Genomic DNA, 18,688 nt, shown 5'->3' with positions numbered 1-18,688 from the left:
CCTTTCCTATTTTCACAAATTTTTTATAAATTATAAAGAGCATATTTTAGCACTTAAAAATATTGCAATAGATGATTCTCAGTTAGAGGAAATGAGGGTTTAGCATCTAGCTCTCCCCAAGTGTCACGACCAGTAACGCCCGCAGAAGCGCACAAGTGACGCCAAGTACCTCTAGTGCGTCTAATTCATTTACTTTACAAGACATGGCCACAGTTATGAATAAAACCCTCACAGAGGTTTTCTCTAAACTGCCTGGTTTTCAAGGAAAGCGTGACAGCTCTGGGTTAAGAACAAATGCTGAGCATTCTGACGCTTTAGTAACCGTATCCAATATACCCTCACAATGTTCTGAAGTAGGGGTAAGGGATTTGTTATCTGAGGGAGAGATTTCTGATTCAGGAAATACGACAGCCTTTAAATTTAAGCTTGAACACCTCCGCTTATTGCTCAAGGAGGTATTAGCTACTCTAGACGATTGTGACCCTATAGTGGTCCCAGAGAAATTGTGTAAAATGGACAGATACTTAGAGGTTCCTGTTTACACTGATGTTTTTCCAGTCCCTAAGAGGATTGTGACTATTGTTACTAAGGAGTGGGATAGACCAGGTATTCCGTTCGCTCCCCCTCCTGTTTTTAAGAAAATGTTTCCCATATCTGACACCATACAGGACTCGTGGCAGACTGTTCCTAAGGTGGAGGGAGCTATTTCTACTATTGCTAAGCGTACAACTATACCTATCGAAGACAGTTGTGCTTTCAAAGATCCTATGGATAAAAAATTAGAGGGTCTCCTAAAGAAAACATTTTTTCATCAAGGTTTTCTTCTTCAACCTATTGCATGCATTTTTCCTGTAACTACTGCAGCTGCATTCTGGTTTGAGGCTCTAGAAGAGGCTCTCCAGGTGGAGACTCCATTAGAGGATATTATGGATAGAATTAAGGCCCTTAAGTTGGCTAATTCTTTCATTACAGATGCCGCTTTCCAAATGGCTAAATTAGCGGCAAAGAATTCAGGTTTTGCCATTTTAGCAATCAGGGCGTTATGGCTTAAGTCCTGGTCTGCTGATGTGTCATCAAAATCTAAATTGTTGAACATCCCTTTCAAAGGAAAGACCCTATTCGGGCCTGCACTGAAAGAAATTATTTCAGACATCACTGGAGGGAAAGGCCATGCCCTCCCTCAGGATAAAACAAATAAGATGAGGACCAAACAAAATAATTTTCTTCAACGGTGGTCCCGCTTCAGCTTCCCCTGCAGCAAAGGAAGAGAGGAATTCTGTCCAATCCAAGTCAGTCTGGAGACCTAACCAGGCTTGGAACAAAGGTAAACAAGCCAAGAAGCCTGCTGCTGCCTCTAAGACAGCATGAAGGGGTAGCTCCCGATCCGGGACCGGATCTAGTAGGGGGCAGACTCTCTCTCTCTCTCTCATTGTGCTCAGGCTTGGGCAAGAGATGTTCACGATTCCTGGACTTTAGAAATTGTGTCCCAAGGATATCTTCTGGACTTCAAAGACTCTGCCCAAGGGGGAAATTTCACATTTCTCAATTGTCTGCAAACCAGACAAAGAGAGAGGCGTTCTTACGCTGTGTAGAAGACCTACATACCATGGGAGTGATTCGCCCAGTTCCAAAAGCGGAACAAGGGCTAGGGTTTTACTCAAACCTGTTTGTGGTTCCCAAAAAGAGCGAACTTTCAGACCAATCTTGAATCTCAAAATTCTAAACAAATTCCTCAGAGTACCATCTTTCAAGATGGAGACTATTCAGACTATTCTTCCTCTGATCTAGGAGGGTCAATATATGACTACCGTGGACTTAAAGGATGCGTATCTACACATCCCTATTCACAGAGATCATCATCAATTCCTCAGATTCGCCTTTCTGGACAGGCATTACCAATTTGTGGCCCTTCCCTTCAGGTTGGCCACGGCTCCCAGAATTTTCACAAAGGTGCTAGGGTCCCTTTTGGCGGTTCTAAGACCGCGGGGTATAGCAGTGGCGCCTTATCTAGACAACCTCTTAATTCAGGCGTCGACTTTCCAGCTAGCCAAGTCTCACACGGACATCGTGTTGGCTTTTCTGAGATCTCACGGGTGGAAGGTGAACATAAAAAAGAGTTCTCTCGTCCCTCTCACAAGAGTTTCCTTCCTAGGGACTCTGATAGACTCGGTAGAAATGAAAATATTTCTGACGGAGGTCAGAAAATAAAAACTTTTAATCACTTGCCGAGCTCTTCATTCCATTCCTCGGCCATCAGTGGCTCAGTGTATGGAGGTAATCGGACTTATGGTAGTGGCAATGGACATAGTTCCTTATGCCCTCCTACACCTCAGACCACTGCAACTATGCATGCTCAAACATTGGAATGGGGATTATGCAGATTTATCTCCTCAACTGCATCTGGACCAAGAGACCATAGATTCTCTTCTCTGGTGGTTGTCTCAGGACCACCTGTCTCAGGGAATATGTTTCCGCTGGCCAGAGTGGCTCATAGTAACGACAGATGCCAGCCTGCTAGGCTGGGGTGCAGTCTGGAAATCCCTGAAAGCACAGGGCTTATGGTCTCGGGAGGAATCTCTTCTCCTGATAAACATTCTAGTACTGAAAGCGATATTCAATGCGCTTCAGGCGTGGCCTCAGCTAGCTGTGGCCAAATTCATCAGATTTCAGTCGGACAACATCACGACTGTAGCCTATATCAATCATCAAGGAGGAACACGGAGTTCTCTAGCGATGATGGAGGTAACCAAAATTATCCCATGGGCGGAGGATCACTCTTGCCATCTCTCAGCAATCCATATCCCAGGGGTAGAGAACTGGGAGGCGGATTTCCTAAGTCGTCAGACTTTTCATCCGGGGGAGTGGGAGCTCCATCCGGAGGTATTTGCCCAGCTGACTCAGATATGGGGCACACCAGAATTGGATCTGATGGCATCCCGACAGAACGCCAAACTTCCGCGTTACAGGTCCCGGGATCCCCAGGCGGTACTGATAGATGCTCTAGCAGTGCCCTGGTCCTTCAATCTGGCTTATGTATTTCCACCGTTTCCTCTCCTCCCAAGTCAGGTTGCCAGAATCAAGCAGGAGAGAGCTTCGGTGATTCTGATAGCGCCTGCATGGCCACGCAGGACTTGGTATGCAGACCTGGTGGACGTGTCATCTGTTCCACCGTGGACTCTGCCAATGAGGCAGGACGTTCTAATCCAAGGTCCGTTCAAGCATCCAAATCTAATTTCTCTGCGTCTGACTGCTTGGAGATTGAACGCCTGATTCTATCAAAGCGTGGTTTCTCTGAGTCGGTCATTGATACCCTGATTCAGGCTAGAAAGCCTGTCACCAGGAAAATCTATCATAAGATTTGGCGCAAATATCTTTGTTGGTTTGAATCCAAGGGTTACTCATGGAGTAAGATTAGGATTCCTAGAATTTTGTCCTTTCTCCAAGAAGGATTGGAGAAGGGATTATCAGCTAGTTCCTTAAAGGGACAAATATCTGCTTTGTCTATTCTTTTACACAAACGTTTGGCAGATGTCCCAGACGTTCAAGTGTTTAGTCAGGCCTTGGTCAGGATCAAGCCTGTATTTAAACCTGTTGCTCCGCCATGGAGCCTAAACTTGGTTCTTAAAGCTCTTCAAGGGGTTCCGTTTGAACCTATGCATTCCATAGATATTAAGCTTCTATCTTGGAAAGTTTTGTTTTTAGTAGTTATCTCTTCGGCTCGAAGAGTTTCTGAGTTATCTGCTTTACAGTGTGACTCACCTTATCTTATTTTCCATACAGATAAGGTGGTTTTACGTACCAAACCTGGATTTCTTCCTAAGGTTGTTTCTAATAGGAATATCAATCAGGAAATTGTTGTTCCTTAGCTGTGTCCTAATCCTTGTTCAAAGAAGGAACGTCTGTTGCAAAATCTTGATGTGGTTTGTGCTTTAAAGTTCTACTTACAAGCAACCAAAGATTTCCGTCAAACATCTTCATTGTTTGTTGTCTATTCTGGTAAGCGGAGAGGTCAAAAGGCTACGGCTACCTCTCTTTCTTTTTGGCTGAAAAGCATCATCCGTATTGCTTATGAGACTGCTGGCCAGCAGCCTCCTGAAAGAATTGCTACTCATTCTACTAGAGCAGTGGCTTCTACATGGGCTTTTAAAAATGAGGCTTCTGTTGAACAGATTTGTAAGGCGGCGACTTGGTCTTCGCTTCATACTTTTTCCAAATTTTCCAAATTCGATTCTTTTGCTTCTTCTTCCGTTTAAGGAACCTGTCTTGTCCCTCCCTTCATCTGTGTCCTAAAGCTTTGGTATTGGTATCCCACAAGTATGGATGAATCCGTGGACTCGATACATCTTACAAGAGAAAACAGAATTTATGCTTACCTGATAAATTTCTTTCTCTTGTGATGTATCGAGTCCACGGCCCGCCCTGTCTATTTAAGACAGGTAGTATATTTTTATTTAAAAAACTTCAGTCACCACTGCACCCTATAGTTTCTCCTTTTTCTTCCTAGCCTTCGGTCGAATGACTGTGGGGTGGAGCTTAGGGAGGAGCTATATAGACAGCTCTGCTGTGGGTGCTCTCTCTGCCACTTCCTGTAGGGAAGGAGAATATCCCACAAGAATGGATGAATCCGTGGACTCGGTACATCACAAGAGAGAGAAATTTATCAGGTAAGCATAAATTCTGTTTTCCCTTAATGTGTTTCCAATTACTTACTTACTTAGAGCGGAAAAGTATAAAATGTATGAGATTTGCTTTTTTTAAGGCTTATTTGTGTATATGAAATAGCTGATTTTGTGTTTTGAAGCCACAATCTAATAAAATAGGTTGAGCTTGTAGGTATAATCAGATCTCATTACTGTATCACATTGTGTACATATACATGTGTCTTTATCTTATAACTGTAGGTATAATCAGATCTCATTACATTATCACATTGCGTACATATACATGTATCTTATATCTGTAGGTATAATCAGATCTCATTACTGTATCACACTGTGTACATATACATGTGTCTGTATCTTATATCTGTATGTATAATCAGATCTCATTACTGTATCACACTGTGTACATATACATGTGTCTATATTTTATATCTGTAGGTATAATTAGATCTCATTACTTTATCACATTGTGTACATATACATGTGTCTTTATATTATATCTGTAGGTATAATCCGATCTCATTACTGTATCACACTGTGTACATATACATGTGTCTTTATCTTATGTCTGTAGGTATAATCAGATCTCATTACTTTATCACATTGTGTACATATACATGTGCCTGTATCTTATATCTGTAGGTATAATCAGATCTCATTACTGTATCACACTGTGTACATATACATATGTCTCTATCTTATATCTGTAGGTATAATCAGATCTCATTACTGTATCACACTGTGTACATATACATGTGTCTTTATCTTATATCTGTAGGAATAATCAGATCTCATTACTGTATCACACTGTGTACATATACCTGTGTCTTTATATTATATCTGTAGGTATAATCAGATCTCTTTACTGTATCACATTGTGTACATATACCTGTGTCTTTAGATTATATCTGTAGGTACAATCAGATCTCATTACTGTATCACATTGTGTACATATACATGTGTCTGTATCTTATATCTGTAGGTACAATCAGATTTCATTACTTTATCACATTGTGTACATAAACCTGTGTCTGTATCTTATATCTGTATGTATAATCAGATCTCATTACTGTATCACACTGTGTACATATACATGTGTCTTTATCTTATATCTGTAGGTATAATCAGATCTCTTTACTGTATCACATTGTGTACATATACCTGTGTCTGTATCTTATATCTGTAGGTACAATCAGATTTCATTACTTTATCACATTGTGTACATATACCTGTGTCTGTATCTTATATCTGTAGGTATAATCAGATCTCATTACTGTATCACACTGTGTACATATACATGTGTCTTTATCTTATATCTGTAGGTATAATCAGATCACACTACTGTATCACATTGTGTACATATACATGTGTCTGTACCTTATATCTGTAGATATAATCAGATCTCATTACTGTATCACACTGTGTAAATATACATGTGTCTTTATCTTATATCTGTAGGTATAATCAGACCTCATTACTGTATCACATTGTGTACATATACCTGTGTCTTTATATTATATCTGTAGGTATAATCAGATCTCTTTACTGTATCACATTGTGTACATATACATGTGTCTGTATCTTATATTTGTAGATATAATCAGATCTCATTACTATATCACATTGTGTACATATACATGTGTCTATCTTATATCTGTAGGTATAATCAGATCTTATTACTGTATCACACTGTGTACATATACATGTGTCTGTATCTTATATCTGTAGGAATAATCAGATCTCATTACTGTATCACACTGTGTACATATACATGTGTCTGTATCTTATATCTGTAGGTATAATCAGATCTCATTAATTTATCACATTGTGTACATATACCTGTGTCTTTATATTATATCTGTAGGTATAATCAGATCTCTTTACTGTATCACATTGTGTACATATACATGTGTCTATATTTTATATCTGTCCATAAACCAATCGCCAATACTTGGAGAGAGCAATGGAAATAACATTCTATTACCTTATCTCTTCTATAACCCATTGGGAGTGTAATTTCTTCTATTGGCTGTGTTAACACAGTTTGGCCTCAAGGCCAAAAACTTTCAGGATGGGTGGGGATACCACAGGATAAATAAACTAATTCAAATGCCAATAGATGGTTAATGGAAATACTTGGAAACAATTTAATACACTCCAGAAGGTAAAGTGGATCATTGGGAACAAATAAAGGGGAGAAATGTTTTTAGTAAACTGTCCCCTTAAGCTTACGCTGCTTTCCTTCTACTTCAGATCCCTGTTAGATGTCTGGATGAAGGTTTCAGACCTGGAGATGCCGTGTCTGCCCAACAGCACAGGCTCTAAGACAGTGCTTTCCAAACTGTGTGTCGGCTGCCATGTGTAGGTGTGTCCCTGCTGTCCCTGCTTCAGTACAAATTTTTTATTTTTTTTGGTTTCCGACTTTCCGTTTGCTACGCATATCACATGGTTGACATGTGATTGATAGCTATTGGGTCACAGATCATCTTAACCTATTGGTGCAGCTCAGTGGGAACTGAAACTATTCCTTTCGGCGGCACATTGGCTTGTGACTGCACGTGTGATCTCCTCAATCGTCTCGTGACTGCATGTGTGGTCTCCTCAATCGGCTTGTGACTGCATGTGTAGTCTCCTCAATCGGCTTGTGACTGCACGTGTAGTCAGTGAGTGGGACAGCAATGTGTTTGCAGCGCGGGCAGTAGTCAGTCGGACTTGCAGAGCTCTGAGGGCAGCAGCTTAAACGCTGAGCTGAAGTCAGTGTTGTTTTTTTTTCCCCAGCTAGCTGCTAGTAGTGCATTGCTGTTCCCGTTCTTGATATATGGATAGGAAGTGGAAGCTAAAAAATGCTTGATGATGAAATGCGAGTGTCTTTATCTAATATTCCACCAAATATTCAGAAACTGTGTTCATCCCATCAACCTCATACAGCCCATTAAAATAGTAAGTAGCTATTGGTGATAAACTTTTATTTAATTCTTGCACATACTTACTGTTACTTGTAAATACATTTCGTTATTATATAATTTTTGTGTCTGTATCTCTTAAAACAAGTTAGTTTAACCTCCTGTTTGCCAGTACAACTGAATTCCTGTGTCGCAAAATGATGTAGGTCTAAAAAGTGTGTCGCCAACATGAAAAGTTTGTAAAGCTCTGCTCTAAGGTAAGTGCCCTTTTCTCTTGTAAGGTGTATCCAGTCCACGGATCATCCATTACTTGTGGGATATTCTCCTTCCCAACAGGAAGTTGCAAGAGGATCACCCACAGCAGAGCTGCTATATAGCTCCTCCCCTAACTGCCATATCCAGTAATTCTTTTGCAACTCTCGACAAGCATGGAGGTAGTAAGAGAGAAGTGGTGAAACGTAGTTGTTTTTTTCTTCAATCAAAAGTTTGTTATTTTTAAATGGTACCGGAGTTGTACTATTTTGTCCCAGGCAGAAAATAGAAGAAGAATCTGCCTGTGATTTCTATGATCTTAGCAGGTTGTAACTAAGATCCATTGCTGTTCTCACAAATAACTGAAGAGAGAGGTAACTTCAGCTGGGGAATGGCGTGCAGGTTATCCTGCTATGAGGTATGTGCAGTTAAAAAATGTTTCTAGAGATGTAAATGCTAGAAAATGCTGCTGATACCAGATTTATGTAAGGTAAGCCTGAATACAGTGATTTAATAGCGACTGGTATCATGCTTACTTTCAGAGGTAATACTCTTATAGATTTGCAATATAAAACGTTTGCTGGTAATGTTTAAGCGTTTTTATATATGCTTTGGTGATAAAACTTTATTGGGGCCTAGTTTTTTTCCACATGGCTGGCTTAAATTTGCCTAGAAACATTTTCCTGAGGCTTTCCACTGTTTTAACATGAGTGGGAGGGGCCTAATTTAGCGCTTTATTGCGCAGTAACTTTTACAGACTGAGACATCCAGCTTCCTCCAGGAGTCCTCTGAATGCTTTAGGACCTCTCTAAAGGGCTCTTAGGCTTTCCAAAGTCGTTTGTTTGGGAAGGTAGGGCCACAGCTGAGCTGTGGCAGTTTGTTGTGACTGTTAAAAAAACGTCTATCGTTTTTTTGATCCGGTTTTGAAACTAAGGGGTTAATCATCCATTTGCAAGTGGGTGCAATGCTCTGTTAGCTTATTATACACTCTGTAAAAATTTTGTTTGTTTAACTGCTTTTTTTCACTGTTTTTCAAATTCTGACAAAATTTGTTTCTCTTAAAGACACAGTACCGTTTTTATTTTTTGCTTGTTAACTTGATTTAAAGTGTTTTCCAAGCTTGCTGGTCTCATTGCTAGTCTGTTTAAACATGTCTGACATAGAGGAAACTCCTTGTTCATTATGTTTAGAAGCCATGGTGGAACCCCCTCTTAGAATGTGTACCAAATGTACTGATTTCACTTTAAGAAATAAAGATCATATTCTGTCTTTAAAAAAATTATCACCAGAGGAATCTGACGAGGGGGAAGTTATTCCGACTAACTCGCCCCACGTGTCAGACCCTTTGACTCCCGCTCAAGGGACTCACGCTCTAATGGCGCCAAGTACATCTAGTGCGCCCATAGCGTTTACTTTACAAGACATGGCAGCGGTCATGGATAATACACTGTCAGCGGTATTATCCAGACTACCTGGGTTACGAGGAAAGTGAGACAGCTCTGGAGTTAGAAGAAATACAGAGCATACTGACGCTTTAGTAGCTATGTCTGATACTCCCTCACAATATGCAGAAGCTGAGGAAGGAGAGATTCTTTCTGTGGGTGATGTTTCTGACTCAGGGAAGAGGATTCAACCTGATTCTGATATGTCTACATTTAAATTTAAGCTTGAACACCTCCGCGTATTGCTCAGGGAGGTTTTAGCTGCTGTGAATGACTGTGACACAATTGCAGTGCCAGAGAAATTGTGTAGATTTTATAAATACTATGAAATATCGGTGTGCACTGATGTTTTTCCAATACCTAAAAGGTTTACAGAAATTATTACTAAGGAATGGGATAGACCAGGTGTGCCGTTCTCTCCCCCTCCTATTTTTAAGAAAATGTTTCCAATAGATGCCACCACACGGGACTTATGGCAGACAGTTCCTAAGGTGGAGGGAGCAGTTTCTACCCTAGCTAAGCATACTACTATCCCTGTTGAGGACAGTTGTGCTTTCTCAGATCCAATGGATAAAAAGTTAGAGGGTTACCTTAAGAAAATGTTTATTCAACAAGGTTTTATTCTACAGCCCCTTGCATGCATTGCGCCAGTCACTGCTGCTGCGGCTTTCTGGTTTGAGTCTCTGGAAGAGGCTTTACAGGTAGAGACCCCATTGGATGACATACTTGGCAAGCTTAGAGCACTTAAGCTAGCCAATTCCTTTGTTTTCTGATGCCATTGTTCATTTGACTAAACTAACGGCTAAGAATTCTGGTTTTGCTATTCAGGCGCACTGGGCGCTATGGCTTAAATCATGGTCAGCTGACGTTACTTCAAAGTCTAAGCTGCTTAACATTCCCTTCAAGGGGCAAACCCTATTCGGGCCTGGTTTGTAGGAGATCATTTCTGATATCACTGGAGGAAAAGGTCATACCCTTCCTCAGGATAGGTCCAAATCAAGGGCCAGACAGACTAATTTTCGTGCCTTTCGAAACTTCAAGGCGAGTGCGGCATCAACTTCCTCTAATGCAAAACAAGAGGGAACTTTTGCTCAGTCCAAGTCGGTCTCGAAACCTAACCAGACCTGGAACAAAGGCAAGCAGGCCAAAAAGCCTGCTGCTGCCTCTAAGACAGCATGAAGGATCGGCCCCCTATCCGGTAACGGATCTAGTAGGGGGCAGACTTTCACTCTTCGCTCAGGCTTGGGCAAGAGATGTCCAGGATCCCTGGACGTTGGAAATTATATCCCAGGGATATCTTCTGGACTTCAAAGCTTCCCCTCCAAAAGGGAGATTTCACCTTTCACAATTATCTGCAAACCAGATAAAGAAAGAGGCATTCTTACACTGTGTTCAAGACCTCCTAGTTATGGGAGTGATCCATCCAGTTCCAAAAGAGGAACAGGGACAGGGATTTTACTCAAATCTGTTTGTGGTTCCCAAAAAAAGAGGGAACCTTCAGACCAATTTTAGATCTCAAAATCTTAAACAAATTCCTCAGAGTTCCATCATTCAAGATGGAGACTATTCGTACCATCCTACCTATGATCCAGGAGGGTCAATATATGACTACAGTGGATTTAAAGGATGCTTATCTTCACATTCCAATCATCATCGGTTTCTCAGGTTTGCCTTCCTAGACAGGCATTACCAGTTTGTAGCTCTTCCCTTTGGATTAGCTACAGCCCCAAGAATCTTTACGAAGGTTCTGGGGTCACTTCTGGCGGTCCTAAGACCATGGGGCATAGCAGTGGCTCCTTATTTAGACGACATCCTGATACAGGCGTCAAATTTCCAAATTGCCAAGTCTCATACGGACATAGTTCTGGCATTTCTGAGGTCGCATGGGTGGAAGGTGAATGAAGAAAAGAGTTCTCTATCCCCTCTCACAAGAGTCTCCTTTCTGGGAACTCTAATAGATTCTGTAGAAATGAGGATTTACCTGACAGAGTCCAGGTTATCAAATCTTCTAAATTCCTGCCGTGTTCTTTATTCCACTTCTCGCCCTTCGGTGGCTCAGTGTATGGAAGTAATCGGCTTAATGGTAGCGGCAATGGACATAGTGCCGTTTGCACGCCTACATCTCAGACCGCTGCAACTCTGCATGCTCAGTCAGTGGAATGGGGATTACACAGATTTGTCCCCTCTACTAAATCTGGATCAAGAGACCAGGGATTCCCTTCTCTGGTGGCTATCTCGGGTCCATCTGTCCAAAGGTATGACCTTTCGCAGGCCAGATTGGACAATTGTAACGACAGATGCCAGCCTTCTAGGCTGGGGGGCAGTCTGGAACTCCCTGAAGGCTCAGGGATCGTGGACTCAGGAGGAGACGCTCCTTCCAATAAACATTCTGGAACTGAGAGCGATATTCAATGCTCTTCAGGTTTGGCCTCAGCTAGCGACAATGAGGTTCATCAGATTTTAGTCGGACAACATCACGACTGTGGCTTACATCAACCATCAAGGGGGAACATGGAGTTCCCTAGCGATGTTAGAAGTCTCAAAGATAATTCACTGGGCAGAGATTCACTCTTGCCACCTATCGGCTATCGATATCCCAGGTGTAGAGAACTGGGAGGCGGATTTTCTAAGTCGTCAGACTTTTCATCCGGGGGAGTGGGAACTCCATCCGGAGGTGTTTGCACAATTGATTCATCATTGGGGCAAACCAGAACTGGATCTCATGGTGTCTCGCCAGAATGCCAAACTTCCTTGTTATGGATCCAGGTCCAGGGATCCCAAGGCGACGCTGATAGATGCTCTAGTAGCACCTTGGTCTTTCAACCTGGCTTATGTGTTTCCACCGTTTCCTCTGCTCCCTCGTCTGATTGCCAAAATCAAGCAGGAGAGAGCATTGGTGATCTTGATAGCGCCTGCGTGGCCACGCAGGACTTGGTATGCAGATCTGGTGGACATGTCATCCTTTCCACCATGGACTCTGCCGCTGAGACAGGACCTTCTACTTCAGGGTCCTTTCAACCATCCAAATCTAATTTCTCTGAGACTGACTGCCTGGAGATTGAACGCTTGATTTTATCAAAGCGTGGCTTCTCCGAGTCAGTCATTGATACCTTAATTCAGGCACGAAAGCCTGTCACCAGGAAAATCTATCATAAGATATGGCATAAATATCTTTATTGGTGTGAATCCAAGGGTTACTCATGGAGTAAAGTCAGGATTCCCAAGATATTATCTTTTCTCCAAGAAGGATTGAAAAAAGGATTGTCAGCTAGTTCCTTAAAAGGACAGATTTCTGCTCTGTCTATTCTTTTGCACAAGCATCTGGCGGATGTTCCAGACGTTCATGCATTTTGTCAGGCTTTAGTTAGAATCAAGCCTGTGTTTAAACCTGTTGCTCCGCCATGGAGTTTAAATTTGGTTCTTAAAGTTCTTCAAAGGGTTCCATTTGAACCTCTTCATTCCATAGATATCAAACTTTTATCTTGGAAAGTTCTTTTTTTGGTAGCTATTTCCTCGGCTCGAAGAGTTTCCAGGTTATCTGCCTTACAATGTGATTCTCCTTATCTGATCTTCCATGCAGATAAGGTAGTTTTGCGTTCCAAACCTGTTTTTTTTACCTAAGGTGGTATCTAATAAGAATTATCAATCAGGAGATTGTTGTTCCATCATTGTGTCCTAATCCTTTTTCAAAGAAGGAACGTCTATTACACAATCTTGACGTGGTTCGTGCTTTAAAGTATTATTTACAAGTTACTAAAGATTTTCGTCAAACATCTGCTTTGTTTGTTGTCTACTCTGGACAGAGGAGAGGCCAAAAGGCTTCGGCAACTTCTCTTTCTTTTTGGCTAAGGAGTATAATACGCAAGCAGCCTCCTGAAAGCTGTGGCTTCCACTTGGGCCTTTAAAAATGAGGCTTCTGTTGAACAGATTTGCAAGGCGGCGACTTGGTCTTTGCTTCATACCTTTTCAAAATTCTATAAATTTGATACTTCTGCTTCTTCGAGGCTAATTTTGGGAGAAAGGTTTTACAGGCAGTGGTACCTTCCGTTTAAGTACCTGCCTTGTCCCTCCCTTCATCCGTGTACTTTAGCTTTGGTATTGGTATCCCACAAGTAATGGATGATCCGTGGACTGGATACACCTTACAAGAGAAAACATAATTTATGCTTACCTGATAAATTTATTTCTCTTGTGGTGTATCCAGTCCACGGCCCGCCCTGTCATTTTAAGGCAGGTATTTTTTAACTTTAAACTATAGTTACCACTGCACCCTATGGTTTCTCCTTTCTCTGCTTGTCTTCGGTCGAATGACTGGATATGGCAGTTAGGGGAGGAGCTATATAGCAGCTCTGCTGTGGGTGATCCTTTTGCAACTTCCTGTTGGGAAGGAGAATATCCCACAAGTAATGGATGATCCGTGGACTGGATACACCACAAGAGAAATACATTTATCAGTTAAGCATAAATTATGTTTTTTCCTTCTATAGGGAGCCATAAGGTCACTACATGGAGAATGACTTCTCTCCTTTATACTCTTATCATAAGAGAGCCTGGGGACTAGGAATTATCCCTTTTTTTTTATCAGGGGCAGTGTATTACTGCAGGTCAATATTCTACTTTACTGATAATGCTTTTAATCAGTAAGGGACTGAGGCATGTGAGGGAACTCAATTTATTTGCTGGGAGACGTCCGTTTTGTAGCTTAGATAATGGATTCGGAAGTCAGCGGATAGCGTGATTGTTAGTTTGCTTCAGTGTTTCTCACCGGAGTTGGTAAATCAGCTCAGCCATCAGCACAGCTTCCCAGCTGGGGTGTGAATGTAATAGGGTCGTTCAATTACCGGTGGAAAATAAAGGGACGTTTTTATTCTCTATTCTAAGGGGAGAACTGCCAAATTTAGTTATTCCTTATTTTGGTATTATTTATTGTGGGGACTTTTTCTTTGAGAGATCTGAATGGATTTGGACCCAAATTCTATTTCCTTGCCTCATGTAGTCCCTCCTGCTTAATTATGTTCTCTGTGTTTATCTAACATGTTGCAATCAAAATCTAAAATGTCTAGGTCTTTTGCTGCTTTTTCTAAAAAAGTTAACCCTTTAGAGCCCTCTATATCTCATGACTTTGTAGCCTCATCTATCTCCTCAGTCCCCCTGCCTAGTAGTTGCACCAGCAGTGCCCTGCGGCTCGGCTCAGTCACTTTCTGGGGAAATATTTTTACCAGGAGACTTTGCAGCACAGCTTCAATCAGCTGTTTCTGCGGTGCTAAGCTCCTTACCTATAGCAGGTTAGAGAAAGATATCCTCTGACGTTTATTAGGATGAACATTCCTCAGCTGCTATTGAGGGTAATTTTTCTGATTCTGACTTAATTTTAGATTTAAGCTTGAACACCTTGGTTTATTACTCAAAGAGGTACTAGCTACCTTGGAAACTCCAGAGACTAAACTCTGTTTAGTTTTGAAACTTCAGGAGGTTTTCCCAGTTCCAGATTATATGTCTGATAAAAATCGCTATGGAATGGGAAAAAACAGGTATTCCTTTTTTCTCCTTCCCCAAATTTTAAGAAAATGTTTTTCAGTTTTCTGATTCTTTCTTGGAGTTATGGAATACTGTTCCTAAGGTGGATAGAGCTATTTCCACCCTAGCTAAGAGAACTAATATTCCTCTGGAGGATGGTACCTCTTTCAAGGACCCCATGGATAGAAAATTAGAGTGGTACTTAAGAAGAATTGTTCTTAAACTAAGTCTTCTTTGGCAATCGGTTGCGAGTATAGCGACGGTTGCTAGTCCTGCCACTTACTGGTGTGACTCCTTATCTGATTTGATTCTAGAAGAAACTCCTTTGGAGGAGATTGAATAAAGGCTTTGAAATTAGCCAATTCTTTTATTTGTGATGCTAATTTGCAGGTACTTCGGCTGAGTGCTAAGCCATCATGATTTGATGTCCTATCTCGCAGGACTTTATGGTTGAAGTCCTGGTTAGCAGACATGGTCTCTAAGTTAAAACCTCTCTCTTTACTTTTTAAGGGGAAGTCTGATGTATGTGTATCCCCCCCCCCATTTGCCCTTTTTCCCATGGTCATAGCCTGCATCAAACAGGAGCGGGCCTCAATGATCCTAATTGCTCCAGCTTGGCCTCGCAGGACGTGTTTTACGGATCTTGTGAAGATATCGTCCTCCCCTCCTTGGAGGTTGCCTCTGAGGCCGGATCTACTACTTCAGGGTCTGTTCTTTCATCAAAATCTAGATTCTCTGAAGCTGAATCGTGGCGATTGAATGCTTAGTCCTGTCTAAAAGAGGTTTTTTTTTAGGGTTATTGACACTCTGAAAGCCTTTTCGGTTTTATTGCATAAGATGTTAGCCAATCTTACGGACATTCAGTCTTTTGTTCAGGCCCTGGTCAGAATAGCATTTAACTTGTAAAGTTTTGTTTTTGTTGGCTATTTTTTCTTCTTGTAGAGCTTCAGAATGATCTGCCTTACAGTGTGACCTTATTTTGCATGCAGATAAGGCTGTTCTTCGTACTAAATTGGGTTTTCTTCTTAAAGTAGTCTCTGAGCGCAATATCAGTAAAAAATAGTAGTTCCGTCCTTTTGCCCTAATCCTTCCTCTCAGAAGGAACGTCTTCTTCACAACCTGGATGTGTTCTATCTCCAGGTTATCAAATAATTTAGGTAATCTTCTTCCTTGTTCGTGGTGTATGCTGGTAAGCGCAGGGGGTCAAAAAGCCTCTGCAACTGCTCTATCTTTTTGGCCAAAGAGTGTTAGTCTATTGACTTATGAGGAAGCTGGTTAGCAACCTCCAGAGAGGATTACGGCTCACTCTACTTGTTTCTTCTTCCTGGGCTTTTAAGAACGAAGCATCCATGGAACAAATCTGTAAGGTGGCTACTTGGTCTTCTTAACATCAGTGGCGGCTGGTGACTTTTGAAGATGGGGGAGCACTAGCCCCGCCCCCTCAGATGGCTCCGCCCATTTAAATGTGTGTATGTATATGTATATATATATATACACACATATATATATATATATATATATATATATATACATACATACACAGTGTGTGTATGTATGTGTGTGTATATATATATATATATATATATATATATATATATATATATGCGCACACACACACATGCGCACACACACACACACATGCACATACACGCGCACACACACACACACATGCACATACACACACACACACACACACACACACATATACATACAAACAAATACATGTATACTGTTACACACACAAATACATACATGCACACACACAGGCATATATATACATACACGCACACATACACATAAAATAAATGCACACACACCTGTGGTTCCCCTGGGCAGTAGCCCTGTTTGACTCCCACTCCTTTAAACGGCTGGACTGTCTGACCAGTGACCACATTAAATTAATATGCTTTGCTCCACATCCTGCTGCCTGTGTGTTTTCTGTCACTGTCTGGTACAGGAAACTGTGAGCTCTGCAGAATCCTCTATAGGAACATTTCTGTGTATGAGGGGGCTGCTTTGTTACTCTGACAAAGAAGTAATAAGAAGCAAGCAGCAATCTTGTATGCTGAAAGGTTCCTATAGAGGATTCTGCAGAGCTCACAGTTTGCTGAATCATGCAGGCAGATACAGCGACCAGCCCCGTGAGACAAAACTGCAAGTAAGCAGATGCTCTCAGTCTGCTCTCACGGCCGCCCGCTGTATTTAAGTCTGTCTCTCAGTCTCTGCAGTGCAGACTGTGTCCGGCTCCGCTGCTCACTCGCGGTCCTTCTCTCACCCTTGACTTCTGGTGCCCGCATGTATTACTTACTGTAGCTGCAGCATCATGTCTCTACTTTATTGCATACAGTGGCCGCCCGTGAGGCAAAATTGTAAGCAGATGTTCTCAGTCTCACGGCCGCTGTATCTGTAAGTCTGGATCGTCTGTGTCCCCTGCTCCTTATAAGGCGGTATCTATGGCCGTTTAACAGTGCTGCAAAAATTACAAATAATAATACTTTTTCACATATTATTATAATTTTTTTTTTTTTTGTTCATCAGGGGTGAGGGGGCATCAGGGGTCAGGGGGGTTCATGTGCTCAAGTGCTCCTATAGAGGAGCCTCCACTGCTTAACATACTTTTTCTAAATTTTACAAGTTTAATGTAAAAGGTTCTTCAAGTGGTGGTGCCTTCAGTTTGTATAATTGTACTTTGCCTCCTCCTGGTGGCCAGGAGGTGAATTTTCCAACAGTAATTGAATGGATTTGGGGACTCTCCATGCCGGAAAGAAAATAATATATCAGGTAAGCATAAATGTTGTTTGTTTGTTTAATTGATATATTCCAATGAGTGGTTCTTAAGGGATAGATTACTTAAATAATAAAAGGAGATAATTGCATGACCTGAATTTCAGAAAAAGTGTTATCCAGGGAGTCACAATCTGCATAATTGTCTTTGTCATCCTGCAGCAATACTTTATAACGAAGAAAACTCCTTCACACAGCAGCACTCACCGGCTGAGCGGAGAGGTAAGTACTGCTGGGGAATGTGACATTATACAGTGTTAGGGCACAGTGACTCCCTTTACTGACCCATCTGACCCTGTGTGTATTCCCTACTTTCTGTCTGTGTCTCTGCATGTTCTCAGTAACATCACACAGCAGCACTCACCGGCTGAACGGCGAGGTGATACTGCTGGGTAATGTGACATTATACAGTGTCAGGGCACAGTGACTCCCTTTACTGACCCATCTGACCCTGTGTGTATTTCCTACCTTCGGTCTGTGTCTCTGCGTGTTCTCAGTAACATTATCACACAGCAGCATTCACCAGCTGAGCGGAGAGGTGACACTGCTGTGTAATGTGACATTATACAGTGTCAGGGCACAGTGACTCCCTTTACTGACCCTGTGTGTATTTCCTACCTTCTGTCTGTGTCTCTGCATGTTCTCAGCAACATTATCACACAGCAGCAGTCACCGGCTGAGCGGAGAGGTGACACTGCTGGGGAATGTGACATTATACAGTGTCAGTTAAATATAAATAAAATGGTAAAGTGGTGCGCAAATCTATCCCCTGTACATATACAATTCTGTTCCCATAAGTCAGACAGTGTAAAGGTGTGTGTATAAAAAGTAGTATATGTGCGCTAACAGCTATGGGGTAAGTAGGTTAAGAGAAAAATAAAAAAACTCAGTCGGGAGAAAAAAATGTATAAAATTTAATATATTGTTAGCGATATAATAAAATAAAATCTTTAAACAGTTACCTATATATACATTTACACATGACCGGTCATAAATAAACTAGATACCTGACTCGTAATGTGTCTTAAGAATATACAAGCTAAAATCTACATGCTAAAATCAAGCCAACGCACCTAATTAGATAGATTGGGCAATATTAAGTCACAGAATATGTGTCTTCAAAATATGC

At 41.5% G+C, this 18,688-nt stretch overlaps 1 protein-coding gene across 4 annotated transcripts in view; it reads left to right on the top strand.

Annotated features, from left to right (window-relative positions):
- The window catches only part of LOC128666745 (zinc finger protein 615), a 195,172-nt gene that overhangs the window by 18,856 nt on the left and 157,628 nt on the right, over positions 1-18,688 (top strand). For all 4 annotated transcript variants that reach the window (XM_053721505.1, XM_053721504.1, XM_053721506.1 and 1 more), the window contains exon 3: positions 17,722-17,781. In XM_053721505.1, coding sequence (XP_053577480.1) covers positions 17,722-17,781 — 60 coding nt within the window. The remainder of the gene's footprint in view (positions 1-17,721; positions 17,782-18,688) is intronic.

Source organism: Bombina bombina, chromosome 7, assembly GCF_027579735.1.
Source record: "Bombina bombina isolate aBomBom1 chromosome 7, aBomBom1.pri, whole genome shotgun sequence".
Classification (NCBI taxonomy): domain Eukaryota; kingdom Metazoa; phylum Chordata; class Amphibia; order Anura; family Bombinatoridae; genus Bombina; species Bombina bombina.
The sequence above is the reverse complement of the archived record's forward strand: the minus strand, read 5'-3'. Positions and strand labels throughout refer to the sequence as shown.